At 42.3% G+C, this 16,112-nt stretch overlaps 2 protein-coding genes across 3 annotated transcripts in view; both read left to right on the forward strand.

Annotated features, from left to right (window-relative positions):
* Window positions 1-818: 818 nt before the first annotated feature.
* LOC115154095 (uncharacterized) lies at window positions 819-8,049 on the forward strand. 2 transcript variants are annotated; one of them, XM_029699970.1, is made up of 5 exons: window positions 819-1,324; window positions 2,585-2,902; window positions 3,056-3,331; window positions 3,886-3,981; window positions 7,751-8,049. In XM_029699970.1, exons 1-5 carry the CDS (start codon window positions 1,264-1,266, stop codon window positions 7,888-7,890), a joined length of 891 nt encoding a protein of 296 aa, XP_029555830.1. In that variant the 5' UTR covers window positions 819-1,263; the 3' UTR covers window positions 7,891-8,049. The 2 variants fall into 2 exon arrangements, with proteins under 2 accessions (XP_029555830.1, XP_029555831.1); XM_029699971.1 differs by having other exon boundaries at window positions 3,056-3,163.
* Window positions 8,050-9,530: 1,481 nt separating this feature from the next.
* Window positions 9,531-16,112, forward strand: part of LOC115154096 (hereditary hemochromatosis protein) — a 31,119-nt gene continuing 24,537 nt past the window's right edge. The window contains exon 1 of the mRNA XM_029699974.1: window positions 9,531-9,884. The gene's annotated coding sequence lies outside the window, so the exon portion shown is untranslated. The remainder of the gene's footprint in view (window positions 9,885-16,112) is intronic.

A 16,112-nucleotide genomic window follows, 5' to 3' on the forward strand; every position in this document is an offset into this window, starting at 1 on the left:
AACCCAACATAGAAAAAAGAAACTAGAACCAACATAGACATAAATAAACTAGACAAAACCCTCTGTCACGCCCTGACCTACTCTACCATAGAAAAATAAAAGCTTTCTATGGTCAGGACGTGACAATGAATAACTTCGTAAACCCACAACCTTTTGATTGGTGGTGTTAAAGTGATTTCCATTTTTCAGATTTTTAAGACCTGGAACATTCTAATCTTGTTGCTGGAAAATTTACTTTAGATTTTCATCTGTGTGTTGGTTGGTCTGTGAAGTGCCGCTTCTGCAGCTCAGGTGAGCACAATGTAGTGTACCCAAGCACTATAGGGTCTCTGTTTAGAGTCTTTAGATATCCTTTTATAGCATGATGTCACAACTTAATGGTACATTTCCACTCCCTGTAAGCACTCTATTGTTACCCTGGTGAAGTATAATCTTACACTCCAAATGTGCAATAAAGATATGTTGATGCATGACGCTGCAGTATGGCATGGTTCCACTTCCTGTGAGCAGTGTTTGTTTGTTGCCAACCTAGAACCGGTAACGAGCTCTAGCTCCAACAGATATCTAAACACTTTTGACAACTTCAGACACTGCTTTCTAAGTTTTGAGTTTGTGCAATAATCTACTTGAGGGAACTGCTACTTGTAGGAAACGTCTATCCACTAACTAACCACAGGTTGTTGTTTCACAGTGTTCCGTTATTTCCTTCATATACTTTGAGTTCCAACCAGTCTTTAGGTAGAGATTTCTTTGATCTCTCTGTGAAACTGCAAATGTGCAGACTGCTGACGAGCAGGTGGTATGGCCTCAACCAATCAAGAGCAAAATAATTCGGTCTCTGAGTGGTTCTTACTCTAGCACACTTTCTGTACCAACTGAGAACTTTAACGTAACTTTACATGTCTCTTAGGATTTTTGCCAAATTAAATACTAATTCAGAGAGTTGTGTGAGCATCATATTTTAGCTTTATTAGTTGTGGATCATGTAATTTAGAGTGATAGATGGATAAAAAATAATTACACTGTTGGGGGAAAATGGTCTCTTGTAGAAAGGAAAGAGTTGTGGTTTTGGCACTTGTGACCTGCTTAGTTCTGCAGTGGGTGTTTTCCTCCATCGGACAGGAAGACATGACAGGGAATGTGAGTGTTTGTGTGAGTGTGCATGCGTACTTGCATTCATGATCAGCTAGTGTGTCTGAAAGACATACAGACATACCGGTACACAGAGTCTTTGGCTAGAGGGTTTAGGTCTGCCTGTTCACAATGCTGTTGCCACAGGCTTTCTCTCTCCTAACCACCCTCACCCTCTCTGCCCCATTTACTGGTGAGTATTTCTGTCTTACTGTTGCATTTTGGTTGGTGTATCTATTAGTTGTACAGTTGTACACTGATTCATTGTAAAGAAAATTGTAAGCTACAGTAGTATTTCAGGGTGATTAGTCCATTCAGTGGTTTAGTTGTCTGAATCAACATACTGTAACAGTTGAAAACCAGTTATTGATTGACCAGTCAATGTAGATATGAATATTATATTGTAACAGCTATTTGGGTTTGCTTCGTTTCAGTAGCGGTCGGTGCTGTTTTTTATGAGGATGGCCTTATTTCTATTACAGCATATTGGATGACTGTCATTCATATTCCATTCACCCAGCTCAATGTAACACCGATAGGTTTATGCTACTACATCATACAAAAATGTTCCCTATGCCCATCATGAGGTTGCTTCCATCTAGCCAATGAATTCAAGTTTACAACGTAGGTGCACAGGTCGTGAGACAAATGTGAGTAATGAAGGTAACCGACAATTCAATACCGCTTTGCACACTCTTGCCTGCATCTAGGTGTTATCTACGGTGTAATCAATAGTACAAATAGTTGTAAACAAGAGTTGGTATTGGACAAATTGAGGTACTGTATGTTTATCCCAATTCCGTTTGCTTCCGTTTAAGAAACGTTTTTCAACAGAATCGGCGGAATGAATACACCCCTGTTCACCTGCACACACAGTTCACTTTCAATACAGCGACATACAAACAGCATGATCACTTTTCTCATTGTATAATTTCTTCTCGCATGTACGCGCTCTCCTCTTCTCACCTTTTCCCTTCGCTTGTGGACTTCAGTGCACAACAAAACAGCTCTTTGTGAGCAGGCCAAAAAACCTTTCCAATCCAAACCTTCATACCATAAGCGCTAAACTCTACACATAGCCTACTTCATTGTCACCATATTAGCTAATGCCATAGTCAACATAGCTTAAAGAACTAATGTGTTAGTAAACCCCTTCCTCTGAGGGGCCTCCACTGCTTTGGTTGCATTAATCTGGAACATCAATTTTTAACCATTTCCTATAGCGATTTTCAGTACTGGAAGTACGTAAATAGTATGGCCTAATATGGCATGATCTTAATATGGGATGAACTCGAGTTGTAATTACCATTATTTGTATTTTTGTTCATTTCCTTTACTCTCACGTAGTATCATGAGTGTACAGTATCCTGAATATGAGTGAGCACATAACCTGTGTCCTATTTTATTGTGTTAACTTTGGATTGAACAAAAAAAATCCTGTTTGGTTCCGCAGGTGCTAAGGAGATCGTTAGAGCATCCAAAGGCAGTCCTTCCCACCTTCCTTGTCCCTCACCCTTTGGATTTGATGGCAAAGTTGTTTTTAAATGGACGAAAGAGGGAAGTCCTGGCATTATTTGTGAATACAATGTGAATAGAGAAATCACTTCAGTCGTATCCTGTAAATCTCAATTCAAGGTAACCGGACAACCTCCTAAGCTGTATGTTACAGAGCCAAAGAGCACTGACTCTGGTCAATATACCTGCTTAATATCAAGAGTCATACCACCACCAACCATTGAGAAATCCTCCGTAGTCGATCTTCAAGTTACAGGTAATTTATCTTGTTGAAGATATCACTTTATAAACACGTGTCTACTCGTTTTTGTGTCTCTAAATCAAAGCATACAGTGGGATATTAGAATGGCATTTACAGTCTTTTCACTGTCGTTCTAGTTCTAGTTCCAATGCTATTCTCTCCCTCCAGGTCTAGTCCTAGAGAGGCAGAACAGCAGTGATCCTGACTGCATCCAGCTTCTCTGTACTTTGGAGGACCTTGACCCCCAGGATGTCAACTTCACTTGGACCCGACAAGGTCAGGCTTCACCGGAGACACTGTTGACCAATCACAGCCCCTCTAAACAGAGCAGTGTTCTGACCCTGTGCCAATCAGTGTGGAGAGAGGGCGACACGATCACCTGCAATGTCAGACTCTTAGCCAATAACACTGACCTGAGCATCAGACTTCCCTTCAGTGAACTAGGTGGGTGACATTCAGACATAATCAATGTACACGGTCCCGTGTGGCTCAGTTGGTAGCGCATGGTGTTTGCAACGCCAGGGTTGTGGGTTCGATTCCCATGGGGGACCAGTACAGGGAGAAAAAAATGTATGAAATGTATGCATTCACTACTGTAAGTCGCTCTGGATAAGAGCGTTTGCTAAATGACTAAAATGTAAATATACTGTTAAGTAGTGACAAGGTTGACAAGATGTCCCGTTGCTTTTTGTGTCGAGTGCGGTACCCCATTGACTATTCTGTGCAGTGCAGTCTACTTTTAATAGCAATTAACTTCTGCTTTTGTTATTGTTCTCCCTCTAATTCATTGGTTGACTGTTAAGTGTAACCTGATAAGATTCTTGAGACACAAGATCATAGAAAAGCTGTGATAAACAGATACTGAACAGTGGGGTTAGCTCCATCAGGTTGTTATTTTGCCCGAAGTTTCACAATCACATATGGCAGGCTGGACACTTTGATTGATGACACTATCTATAACGGTAAATCTCTGACCCTTGATGGTCTTGTTGTTTCAGAGACCTACCATGAGAACAACCTTCTGACTATTTTCTGTGCCAGCACATCCATCGGGGTTGTGGCCATCGCAGCTGTCACCATAAGTATTTACAAATGTAAGTCTTGTAGTCTATAGTGATTTTTTGGGTCAGTGCTTGTCACGTCCTGACCCTAGTAAGATGTCATTTTCTATAGTCGTGTAGGGCAGGGCGTGACAGGGGGTGTTTTGGGTTTATCTGTGTTTTCTATTTCTATGTTTAGGTTCTAGTTTGTCTATTTCTATGTTGGGATTGTTTGGGGTTGATCTCTAATTGGAGGCAGCTGATCCTCATTGTCTCTGATTAGAGATCATATTTAAGTAGGGGCTTTTCTCTTTGTGGTTTGTGGGTTATTATCTTTTGTGAGTGTGTTTGTTCCTCCTGCGTCAAGGTTTGTTGTTTTCCTAGTTTTAAAGTTATTTATGTATCGCATTAAGTTTCACGTTTAAATAAATATGTGGAACTACGAAAACGCTGCATCTTGGTCCTCTCCTTCAAACAGCCGAGACAGTGCTTTCCTAAGCTTACACAATTGATACATATTTTTCTATTTAAACAAAAGGCCATGTAAGTTCCGTGGTCAATGACTTCATTCACAGGCTTGAACATTTGAGGTAACTCTCAAGTCACTCTGGTCTTGTAACCAGTTCACTTTAAATTGTGGTTTGTTTGGATTCACTGGAATCCTGAACAAAGAAAGCAGAAGTGGACCATTACTTACAGACAAAATCTTGGCCACAGCGTCACAACACATTTCAAAGTGATATTTACTCTCATTGGAGAAAAATTCAGCCCCCTCATACTCAAAGAGGAAATGACTACCTTCCCACCACCCATGCTGTTGACGCCTTTGCCTGCTATCTTGTGTTGACATCCTGGCTTGTAGGCTACCAATTTATGGACTAAACCACGCATTACATCAGCTTCCATTTTAGGACTCGGTGTGTTATTACATGATATTATAATTTGATGCTATAGTTGTCTTTCTTTTACCACCACACAATGATAAGCCAGTGTGAATTTTGCACAGCTTAGTTTACAACTGTTTCAGCATATCGAACACAAATCTTGAAGGTTTAAGACTATATAGTCTAAACTGTCTTTTGTGTTTGTGATTTAACGAGGATTTTATGCAGGGCATGCAACTACAGGTGTGTCATTTTCATTTCCACTAGTCAGCATATGGACTCTGTGAGGTCTGTGCATAGACCTACATACAGTTCCTTCAGAAAGTATTCATACTCCTTGACTTTTTCCACATTTTGTTGTATTACAGCCTGAATTTAAAATGGATTAAATTGAGATTGTGTGTCACTCATCTACACACAATACCTCATAATGTAAAAGTGGAATTATGTTTCCAGACATTTTTACAAATTAATAAAAAATGAAAAGCTGAAAGGTCTTGAGTCAAGTGTTCAACTCGTTTGTTATGGAGTAAAAATGTGCTTAACAAGTCACATAATAAGTTGCATGGACTCACTCTGTATGCAATATTAGTGTTTACCATGATACACACATACAATTATTTGTAAGATCCCTCAGTCGAGCAGTGAATTTCAAGCACAGATTCAACCACAAAGACCAGGGAGGTTTTCCAATGGTTCGCAAAGAAGGGCACCTATTGGTAGATGTGTAAAACAAAAAAAAGACATTGACTATCCCTTTGAGCATACACTTTGGATGGTGAATCAATACACAGTCATTACAAATATACAGCGACCCTTCCTAAGTTGTCAGAGAGGAAAGAAATCACTCAAGGATTTCACCATGATTTTAAAACAGTTACAGAAATGAATGGCTGTTAGAGGACAAAACTAAGAATGCATCAACAACACTGTAGTTACTCCACAATATTAACATAAATTAATAAAAAAGAAGGAAGCCTATATAGAATACAAATATTGAAAAAAGTAATACTGCCAAAGAAAATTGCTAAGAAATAAACTTTTGGTCCTGAATACAAAGCGTTATGTTTGTGGCAAATCCAACACATCACTGAGTACAACTCTTCATATTTTCAAGCATGGTGGTGGCTGCATCATGTATGTGTATGCCTGTCATCGGCAAGGACTAGGACGTTTTTTAGAATAAAATGAAAGGGAATAGAGCTAAGCACAGGCAAAATCATAGAGGAAACTTGGTTCAGTCTGCTTTCCAACAGACACTGGGAGACAAATTCACCTTTCAGCAGGACAATAACCTAAAACACAAGACCAAATCTACACTGGAGTTGCTTACCAAGAAGAATGTGAATGTTCCTGAGTGGCTGAGCTATAGTATTGACTTAAATCTACATGAACATCAGGGGAGGCTGCTGTGGGGAGGATGGCTCATAATAATGGCTGGAACAGAGCGAATGGAATGGGACCAAACCATGTTTTTGATGTGTTTGATACTATTCCACTCATTCTGCTCCAGCCATTACCACAAGCCCGTCCTCCCCAATTAAGGTGCCACCAACCTCCTGTGTTGAACATCTATGTCAAGACCTAAAAATGGTTGTCTAGCAATGATCAACAACCAATTTGAAAATAATAATGGGCAAATATTGTACAATCCAGGTGTGCAAAGCTCTTAGAGACTTACCCAGATTGACTGAGCTGTAATCGCTGCCAAAGGTGATTCTAACATGTATTGACTCAGGGGGATGAAAACTTATCTAGTCAAGATATGCAGTGTTAGCGTTTTATTTTCCATAAATAAAAATGTATATTTTTTCTTCCACTTTGACATTAAAGAGTACTTTGTGTTGACAAAAAATGACAATGAAATCTATTTTAGTCCCAATTTGTAACACAACAAAATGTGGAAAAAGGCAAGGGGTGTGAATACTTTCTGAACGCACTGTACAGTACATACAGTATTTCCATACTATGAGGTTGGAATAATACTGTGAAATTGTGAAAATTATTATAATGCCCTTTTAGTGCAAGAGCTGAAATATCGGCCTGTTTTGGTGGAATGGAGTTTTGGCCTGACTGGTGACATCACCAGGCGTTAAATTTATTAATAGGCCAATAAGAAAGGGAGTTTCAAACCTCTCTGACAAAAACAGCTAATTTTCAGTTTTCCCTTCAGACCACTCCCAGACAGTCTTAGCAAAATTGTTGCTTGAGAAATTGCTCTTTGCTAGGAAGCTATTTTTTGTTTATTTTTGACCATTTTAATGTAAAACAATCACAGTAAGGTTCTTAATTTTTACCCAGAAATTATTTGATATTGGACCTTTAACCCTAAACATGACAACATTTTATTTTCCATTCACCACATATCAAAATGATGAATCACTTCTAGACTTTGCGCATTGAAGCTGCTGTGTGTCACACCGGCACTATTTTTGGCAAAATGTTTTGATTTAAGAGGGTTTTAATTCGCCTTTCATGTCCCCGGAACACCAGTTGCCCAATCCTTCTCTAGAAACAAAAATGGGTGGACCTGAGCTCAGCACAGCTCAGTTCAAATCTCAATATGCCGTTATAGTTCCCACAAACTTGTCATACAACACAACAGAGGGGTGAAAATGAAGCTAAATTGAGTCACCCATTTTTTCAGGGGTAGTAAGGTATTAATCAGCCCACATGCAAAATGCTATTTTAGTATGTGCTTTATTTAATATGTTGCATGATCGTCTAAAAAAATATTGGATACAAATACATTTATGGTGTTACAGCTCTGTTTATAAACTGTAATTTAATTTGATTAATCTGTGCTATTTTGCGCCACAAAAATGTTGCCTCTGATGCCAAACACCTCAGTAAGTATTTTGGAACTTAGTAGTAGGCAACTATTCAGCAGAAGAGTCAACACAACATGTGATTAGTTGATTGGCCTTCTCCCCATGCAGGTCGGCAGAGGACCAATGATGAAGGCGATTCTGTCTCATATAACAACAAGGTGTACGAGAACTTCAGTTTCAGCACACAAACCCAACAGAGACAGACGACCACTGCATCCATCCAGGAACAATGCATTTATGAGAACTAGACAATCTTAATCTCACTATGACATCTTTGTTCCTCTTTTCATGACTACTGGTAATGAATGTAATGTCCTCAACACCTGCTTGGGACTTATTTTGTTTGAGATTTGCATGTTCTGAATTTTCTAACCTGGAGATGAATAAAGTCAAACCTAATATATCAATCCTGTGGAAATTCAATGCTAAATTAACATGTATGTAAATTGTTTAATGTACTGATTATCTGCGTTGCTCCTGCAGATTCATAACTTTTCTTGACTTGTTCTGTTACTACGAGTACAAGTTGGTTGTTCCAGAAAAGGTTGAACAACTCTGAGTTCCTGTTTTAGTGACAACATCGGTGTCAATGCTATGGTCTGCTTTCATGTGACTGGAAACAATTATGGTGCAGTCTATCACGTTCACCACTCAGCAATGTTGCTGTCCACTTCTGCAGGCCCCTCAGCCATTTTTGCCATCATTGACTGCAGTATTCTTTTTGATGTGGAGTTTTTTTTCTCACAGTTTTATGACTTTCGCCACATTATTCAGAGTGAACAATGCATAACTTCTAAAGGTCTCTTTTTGCTCACCAAAGCCACAGAGTATATACAGTACCAGTCAAAAGTTTGGACACAGCTACTCATTCAAGGGTTTTTCTTTATTTTTACTATTTTCTACATTGTAGAATAATACTGAAGACATCAAAACTATGAAATAACACATATGGAATCATGTAGTAACCAAAAGATGTGAAACAAATCAAAATCAAAATATATTTTAGATTATTCAAAGTAGCCACACTTTGCCTTGATGACAGCTTTGCACACTCTAGGCATTCTCTCAACCAACTTCACCTGGAATGCTTTTTCCAACAGTCTTGAAGGAGTTCCCAGTTAGCTTGGGTGCTTGACTGCCGTTGAACGCTGGATCAACCCTACTCCTCGGCCAAAGCATCCAGTGTGTACACTGAACGCTCCGAGAGCGAAACGCTCAAAATTTACGAACGGACAATCTGACAACACTATGGATTTACGAACGCCCAGAGTGCACTCTGGTACTCCAGATTGAATTCACGAACACACCCAAAATCGTAAAATGTCTAGCTAGTCATTTACTATGCTAACAAGCTAGCAAGAGGTTGAATATCAACAGCATCAACTTCCAGTAGACAGGCGAAGCACTAGTACGCTCAACTGAAACGATACTGTTCGTTTACAGTATATAGTATGTAGTATACAGTATGTTAGTATGGGTATTTGAACACAGCTGAGGTGATGTATGTGGGTATTTTTCACATTTTGTTTTGCTTAAAAACTTTAACATACCAAAAAAGTGCCGGAAAAATCTTGACTAACCTTTAACCTGACACTAAAAGGTCTATAGACTTTCTTGGCCTAGTCCTAATCTGAAAAGTATTTTTAGCACCTAGCTCACTATTGCTAAATTACCTGCCTTGATTCTAAATGTATGTTTGTATTGTATATTTTTTGCCTAAGTAGAGCTTTAAGATAACTCTGTAATGTTATTATTTAAGTCACATAAACTGTACTCGGTTTCAATTCAACCTATAACCTGAGTACCTGCATACTGTTTCACTGTTTTATTATAGTATGTGAACAATATTTCTAAAGCTAATATGGATGTTTGTGTATTTTAGAATACAACTTAGACTGGTGAATCCAGAATGAATGCTACATTCACTAATGTTGATTGAAAAATAGTGAAAATAGCTAATTCTGGATTCACCATGCTAACTACAACTAGGGTTACAAGTCAAAACATTATCAGTAGTCAGACAAATGGTGAACAAAATCACATGAGATGAACTGTGCAGTTGGGTCTGTAAATGTCACTGTTGTGTGGTAGACGGTGGCTAGCACCCACCTTCGCGCTAACCTGAGATGTTGAGCACAGAAGCACTAGACTCACACTCATTGAACCTGCGCTGTGAAGAAATTGACACGAGAGATGCAATGGTGATATAAATGATAGTGGTTCACACAGCAACACAAAGGACGTAAGTACAGTGCATAGCTTGAGGATTTGGATGCAGATGTCTTTAACTAATAGATATGGTGAGTATTCTAAGATGTTTTTTTTCCGTCTGGTTAAAATGTTTATATTTTATTTGAACTGCATTATGGCACAAGTAGTCAAAGATGAGAGAGAACTGAATGCTTCTTGAATGGGGGAGATTTTGTATTCAACTTACGTTAAATCTACACCCTGAGAGACGTGCATATGCTTTAGGTCCACAGGACTACACACTTGTGTCAGAATCTTGCAACAAAACTGCGATAGAACTGCAATATTCAACATACTTTAATGTCTAGCATTCAAAGTAAAATGTATTTGTTATTTTGGAAACTTCAATAACATTTGTCTTTCCATGCATGTTTTTTTATACAAGTCACACTTTACGTGCTGTACCTCTTGTAATCACAGGATGTGTAGCTTGAAATTTAGTGTCGAAGTAACTCTTTTCTTTGTGTCATTGCTCTTTTTAGACCAGATGTCGGTGTCCTACTCTTCTGCTCTGCATTTGGCAATGCTTCAGAGTCTCCACTCAGGTAATTTGAAATGCTTTGACCAAATCTCTTCATACATGATACATTTAGAAACTGCACTTACTATGAAAACTGTGGACACTTAAGGTACAGTTTTGTTCTAAGGGGGAGGGATGGGGGGTGGAGTATCGTAGGTCAAATTATAAGTTATGATTGCATAAGACAGAATCAGTGCCTTTACAACTGAAATATGAAAATTACAGAACTGAAATGAAAAGTGATTGCTGAGAGACTTGCTGTTTGGTTTTACACTTGTGGTAAATATAGTAGACAGACCCTACATTTATTGACTTAATACATTTGTCCCTGCCAGTATGGAGCTGGGAAGTGATGTGGCTTAAAATAGTTTTACAATTGTCATGAGGTGTATCACCAGCTGAACCAGTTCATCACCTCTTTTCTCAGACTGATCAACATTGGTCTCTTTTTCTACAGGTTTACAGAACCTAACTACACTGTCAAATCCAACAGCAGTCATTGTACACAAAGGAAATTCAGTGAAGATCCACTGTACCCACAATTTACCCAATGACATTGAAATATTTACAGTAACTATAAAAGGAACAGAGGTGCTATGCTTTTGTCAGGTTAACAGACGAGTGGCTGATGTGGAAGAATTGTAAAGAAAACGTACAAATTATTTGGAATAATGAGACTGAAGAGATGTCCTTTTTAAAAACTTGATTGCATTTGCTGTTTGTTTTGGTTGCATTTCACATTATGTTGCGCCCAATATGAATGGTAAATAATGTATGGTGTTATTTTGGAGCCACTTTTGTAAATAAGAATACATTTCTAAACACTTCTACATTAATGTGAATACTACCATGATTATGGTTAGTCCTGAATAATGATGAGTGACAAAGTTCACCACAAATATCAAGTGCTATAATTTCTAAACAGTTCACCCAATATGGATGAAGATACCCTCAAATTGAAGCTGACTGTCTGCACTTTGTATCATTGCAAATCCAAAGTGCTGGAGTACGGAGCCAAAATATCAGTGCTGTGAGTCAGGAAGCAGGTGCAACGTTTAATAAAACCATTCCATAAGGCTACACACCAGTAAACAATAACAATACCAACTGGTGAGAGAACATGAGGGAGTGACATATAAAGGGGAGAAAATGATGAAGGTAATGAAGTCCAGGTGTGAATCATGATTAACAGCTGCGCGTAATGATGAATTCCAGGACCAGTGGTTAGTATTCTGGCGATGTTGTATGCCAGAGGGGGTGGAGCAGGAGAAGATGTGACAGTACCCACCCTCTGACGCGCGGCTCCAGCCACAGGACGACGCCGACCAGAGGAATGACCCCGAGGAGCAGGTCGGTCCGGGCGGTGAAGGTGGAAATCATGGATGATGTTGAGGGTCCAGATTGTCCTCCACCGGAACCCAACACCCCTCCTCTGGGCCAAACCCCTCCCAGTCCACCAGATACTGGAGCCGGCCCCCCAATACATAGAAAGTCCAGTAGGGATCTGACAGCGTAGGCCGGGCCCCACTCAATGTCCGGGGGGAGGTGGGGGGGTGTAGTGGGGGACAGTATCAGCAAGGGACCAGCAATCACTGGCCTGAGAAGAGAGACGCGATAGTGACTGGGTAGTTGTAACCTTCATGTCACCTCGCCGACCCTCCATAGAACCTTGAACAGCCCCACAAACCGGGGGCTCAGTTTCTTGCAGGGCAGGCAGAGTGTGAGGTTCCTGGTAGAGAGGGGGCGTGGGGAAATCGGTTACACAGTCAATGGATCGATATGACCAGAAGTTGACATAACGAGTGACATCCTGCACCAAGGTGGGCCACCAGTACTTCTCAGCGATGGAGTGGATGGTGCAAGAAATACCTGGATGTCCAGCGACGACAGCTGTGTGCCCAGGTCAGCAGCCGATCCCTTATCTCTGTGGGAATGTAGATGCGCTTGGGAGGACAATTCCGGGGTGCAGGCTCCTTCTCTAGAGCCTGGCGGATGTCCACATCTATGTCCCAAACCACTGGACCCACGACTTGGGAGGATGGGATTATGGGTGCCCTCTGGACAGGAAGCTCTCCCAAATTGTAGTTACGGGACAGAGCATTGGCCTTCAGTTCTTAGAACCTGGGCAATAGGTCAGCATGAAGTCGAACCTGGTGAAGGTGCCCATCTGGCTTGGCACGGATTCAGTCTCCTCACTGTCCGTATGTACTCTAGGTTCCGATGGTCGGTAAGGATGACGAACGGTTCCTTGGCACCCTCCAGCCAGTGTCTCCACTCCTTTAATACCAACTTCAACGCCAGGAGCTTCTGATCGCCAATGTCGTATTTACTCTCTGCGGAGGAGAGTTTCTTGGAGAAAGAAAGCACACAATCTCAAAGTTACCCTGTCTTAGGCAAAACTTCCCTCACCTCAGATGTGTCTACCTCAACCACAAAAAATAGAGTGGGGTCTGGGTGTTTTAGCAAGGAGGTGGAGGTGAAACACCCCTTGAGACGAAAGGCCTCGTCGACTGCTGGAGACCACACCAACCTACGAGGCCCACCCTTGAGAACGGAGGTGAGAGCGCTGAAGTTCCTGATGAAGTGGCGGTAGAAGTTGGCAAACCCCAGAAACCGTTGTAACCCCTTGATGGTGGTTGGGACTGGCCATGACCTTAACGCATCTACCTTCTTGTCCTCCATCCTCCCTCCCTGCAGGTGATTTGGTAACCCAGGAAGGATACAGCCCGCTGGTGGAATTAGCACTTCACCTTGATGAACAGGTGATTGACCAAGAGGCATTCCAGGACTGCTCGAACGTGGGTGACGTGATCTTTCAGGTTGGTCGAGAAGATCAGGATGTCAATGTATACAATCACCTGCTGTCCGAGCAGGACCCTGAACCTCTCATTGACGAATGCCTGGAACACTGACAGAGCATTGGCCAAGCCAAAGGGCATAACCAAATGCTTGTAGTGACCAGACATCGTGCTGAACACAGTCTTCCACTCATCTCCCTCCCGGACGAGATTGTAGGCACTACGCAGGTCCAGTTTGGTGAAGAACTGAGCCCGTGGAGCTGCTTTATGGCTGACGGCACCAACGAGAGGGTACCAATACTTCCTGGGGATGTCATTGAGTCCTCGGTAATCGTTACATGGACATAATCCTCCCGCCTTCTTGGTCATGAAGAAGAAACCAGCCGACGCAGGGGGCGGGGATGTGCGGATGAAACCCTGTTGGAGCGCCTCTTGAATGTAATCCTCCATGGCCTGGGTCTCAGCCACAGAGGGTAGATGCATCTAAGCAGAGGTGTAGCACTGGAAAACAGGTCAATGGCACAGTCCCAGGGGCAATGAGGAGGGAGACAATTTGCGCGGGTCTTGGAGAAGTCCTCCTTAAGGTCCTGGTATTCCTCCGGAATGTTGGGCAACCATGGGACTCTCAACCGATGTGGAACCACAGGGGACAGGAAAGCAGGTCTTCCGGCATTCAGGTGATCAGTGTGATTTTTTTATCCCCAACCATGAGATAGGGTTATGGCGTTGGAGCCAAGGGAAGCCGATTTTGTGACCTGGTGCACTTGTGATGAAGAAAGATGCTCTCCTGGTGAATGGACTCCATGGTGAGGGTGAGTGATGTGTGTGATAGACCCAGATCCTAATGGCCGACAGTCGAGTCCTTGAACCGGAAAAGGAGAGGAGAGCAGATAGATGGTAATGTTGAGGGAGGAGGCAAGGGTCTGATCCATAAAGTTTCCGGTGGTGCCAGAATCCACTAAAGCTGTAGACAAAGTACATGAGGGACAGTCAGCCAGAGTGATGGACACCAAAAAGAGTCTAGCAGGAAGAGCTGAATATGGAATACTCACTCCTGGTCCAGGGGATGGAACATCACATGACTGTCCCTCTGCTTTAGTGAATCCCAGATTCTGAAGTACCTGACACCACTGGAGCTTGTGCCCTCCTTGCCCACAATACAGACATAGCCCCAGCTGTATCCGTCTGCATTCTGCTGCAGAAAAGCGTGTGACCTCTACCTCCATGGGTTCAGGCTTTGATCCCGAGTAATCGCCGAAGGAGGGAGAGAAGCGGTGAGAATGCCGACGCTCCTGGAGAAGGTTATCCAGGTGGATGGTCATCGCAATGAGTGCGTCCAGGGTGAGGTTGTCATCCTGACAGGGCAGTTACGTCTGGACCTCCTCGAGCAGACCTCATCTGAATAGCGTGTGAAGCGCCGGCTCATTCCATCCACTGGAAGCTGCTACTGTCTGGAAGGTGAGTGCATACTCAGCAGCCGTCTGATTCCCCTGCTGTAGCAGAAGCAGATGCTCACATCCCGCTCTGATCGAAAACGCCATCGCTGACCTGAGCAGGTTGCTGAATGGGCCATTGCGCTGGCTCGTTGGGTAGACTGGCTCTAAAGTATCCTCCGATACTGGGCTGCAACGTCTCTCGGGGGTGTTCGAGACGCTGCTGACTACGGAGGACCTCTTCCATGACCAACCCCAGTTGAGCCAGCTGGTCATGGTGTACCCTTGTTGGTCGACCGTCTGAGAGATTTCCGACTTTCCTGCTGCTTCCATAGTTGGAGTTGGTATTCTGTACTAACAGAGCTATGAGTCGGGAAGCAGGTGCAATGCTTAATAAAACAGCAAAACCAGTAACAAGACAATTCTATAAGGCTACACGCCGGCAAACAAGAACAATACCAACTGGTGAGAAAACATAAGGGATTGACATATAAAGGAGAGGAAATGATGAAGGTAATGAAGTCCAGGTGTGAATCATAATGATTAACAGGTGTGCGTAATGATGAATCCCAGGACCAGTGGGTCGTATCCTGGTGACGTCGTACGCCGGAGGGGAGGAGCAGGAGAAGATGTGACCATAAAAAATATGTCACTGTCCCAATACTTTTGTAGCTCACTGTATCTTTAACTAGCACAAATCTTGTATTTTCAGCTGTTTTAAGCTGGTGTACAAAACTGAAACTAAAAGATGAAATAACAAAACTTAAAACGGGAAGCATAGAAATAGCGCACATAGGACAGATCTACTGCTTCTAAGACTTGCTTTCAATGAGAATCACAGATCTATAACTCACATTTCTATGTGAATTTCGTAGTAGGCAACTATTGAGGAGTACACTACATCAGTCATTGGCTTCATCAATAAGTGCATCGATGAGGTTGTTCCCACAGTGACCGTATGTACATACCCCAACCAGAAGCCATGGACTACAGGCGGCATCCACACTGAGCTAAAGGCTAGAGCTGCCGATTTCAAGGAGCGGGACTCTAACCCGGAAGCTGATAAGAAATCCAGCTATGCGCTCCGACGACCCATTAAACAGGCAAAACATCAATACAGGACTAAGATCAAATCGTACTACACCGGCTCTGACGCTCGTCGGATGTGGCAGGGCTTGCAAACCATTACAGACTACAAAGGGAAGCACAGCCGAGAGTTGCCCAGTGACACAATCCTACCAGACGAGCTAAACTACTTCTATGCTCGCTTCGAGGCAAATAACACTGAAACATGCATGAGAGCACCAGCTGTTCCGGAAGACTGTGTGATCACGCTCTCCGCAGCCGATGTGAGTAAGACCTTTAGACAGGTCAACATTCACAAGGCCGCAGGGCCAGACGGATTACCAGGACGTGTACTGCGAGCATGCGAAGCAAGTGTCTTCACTGACATTTTCAACCTCTCCCTG

Source organism: Salmo trutta, chromosome 19 (assembly GCF_901001165.1).
Source record: "Salmo trutta chromosome 19, fSalTru1.1, whole genome shotgun sequence".
Taxonomy (NCBI): domain Eukaryota; kingdom Metazoa; phylum Chordata; class Actinopteri; order Salmoniformes; family Salmonidae; genus Salmo; species Salmo trutta.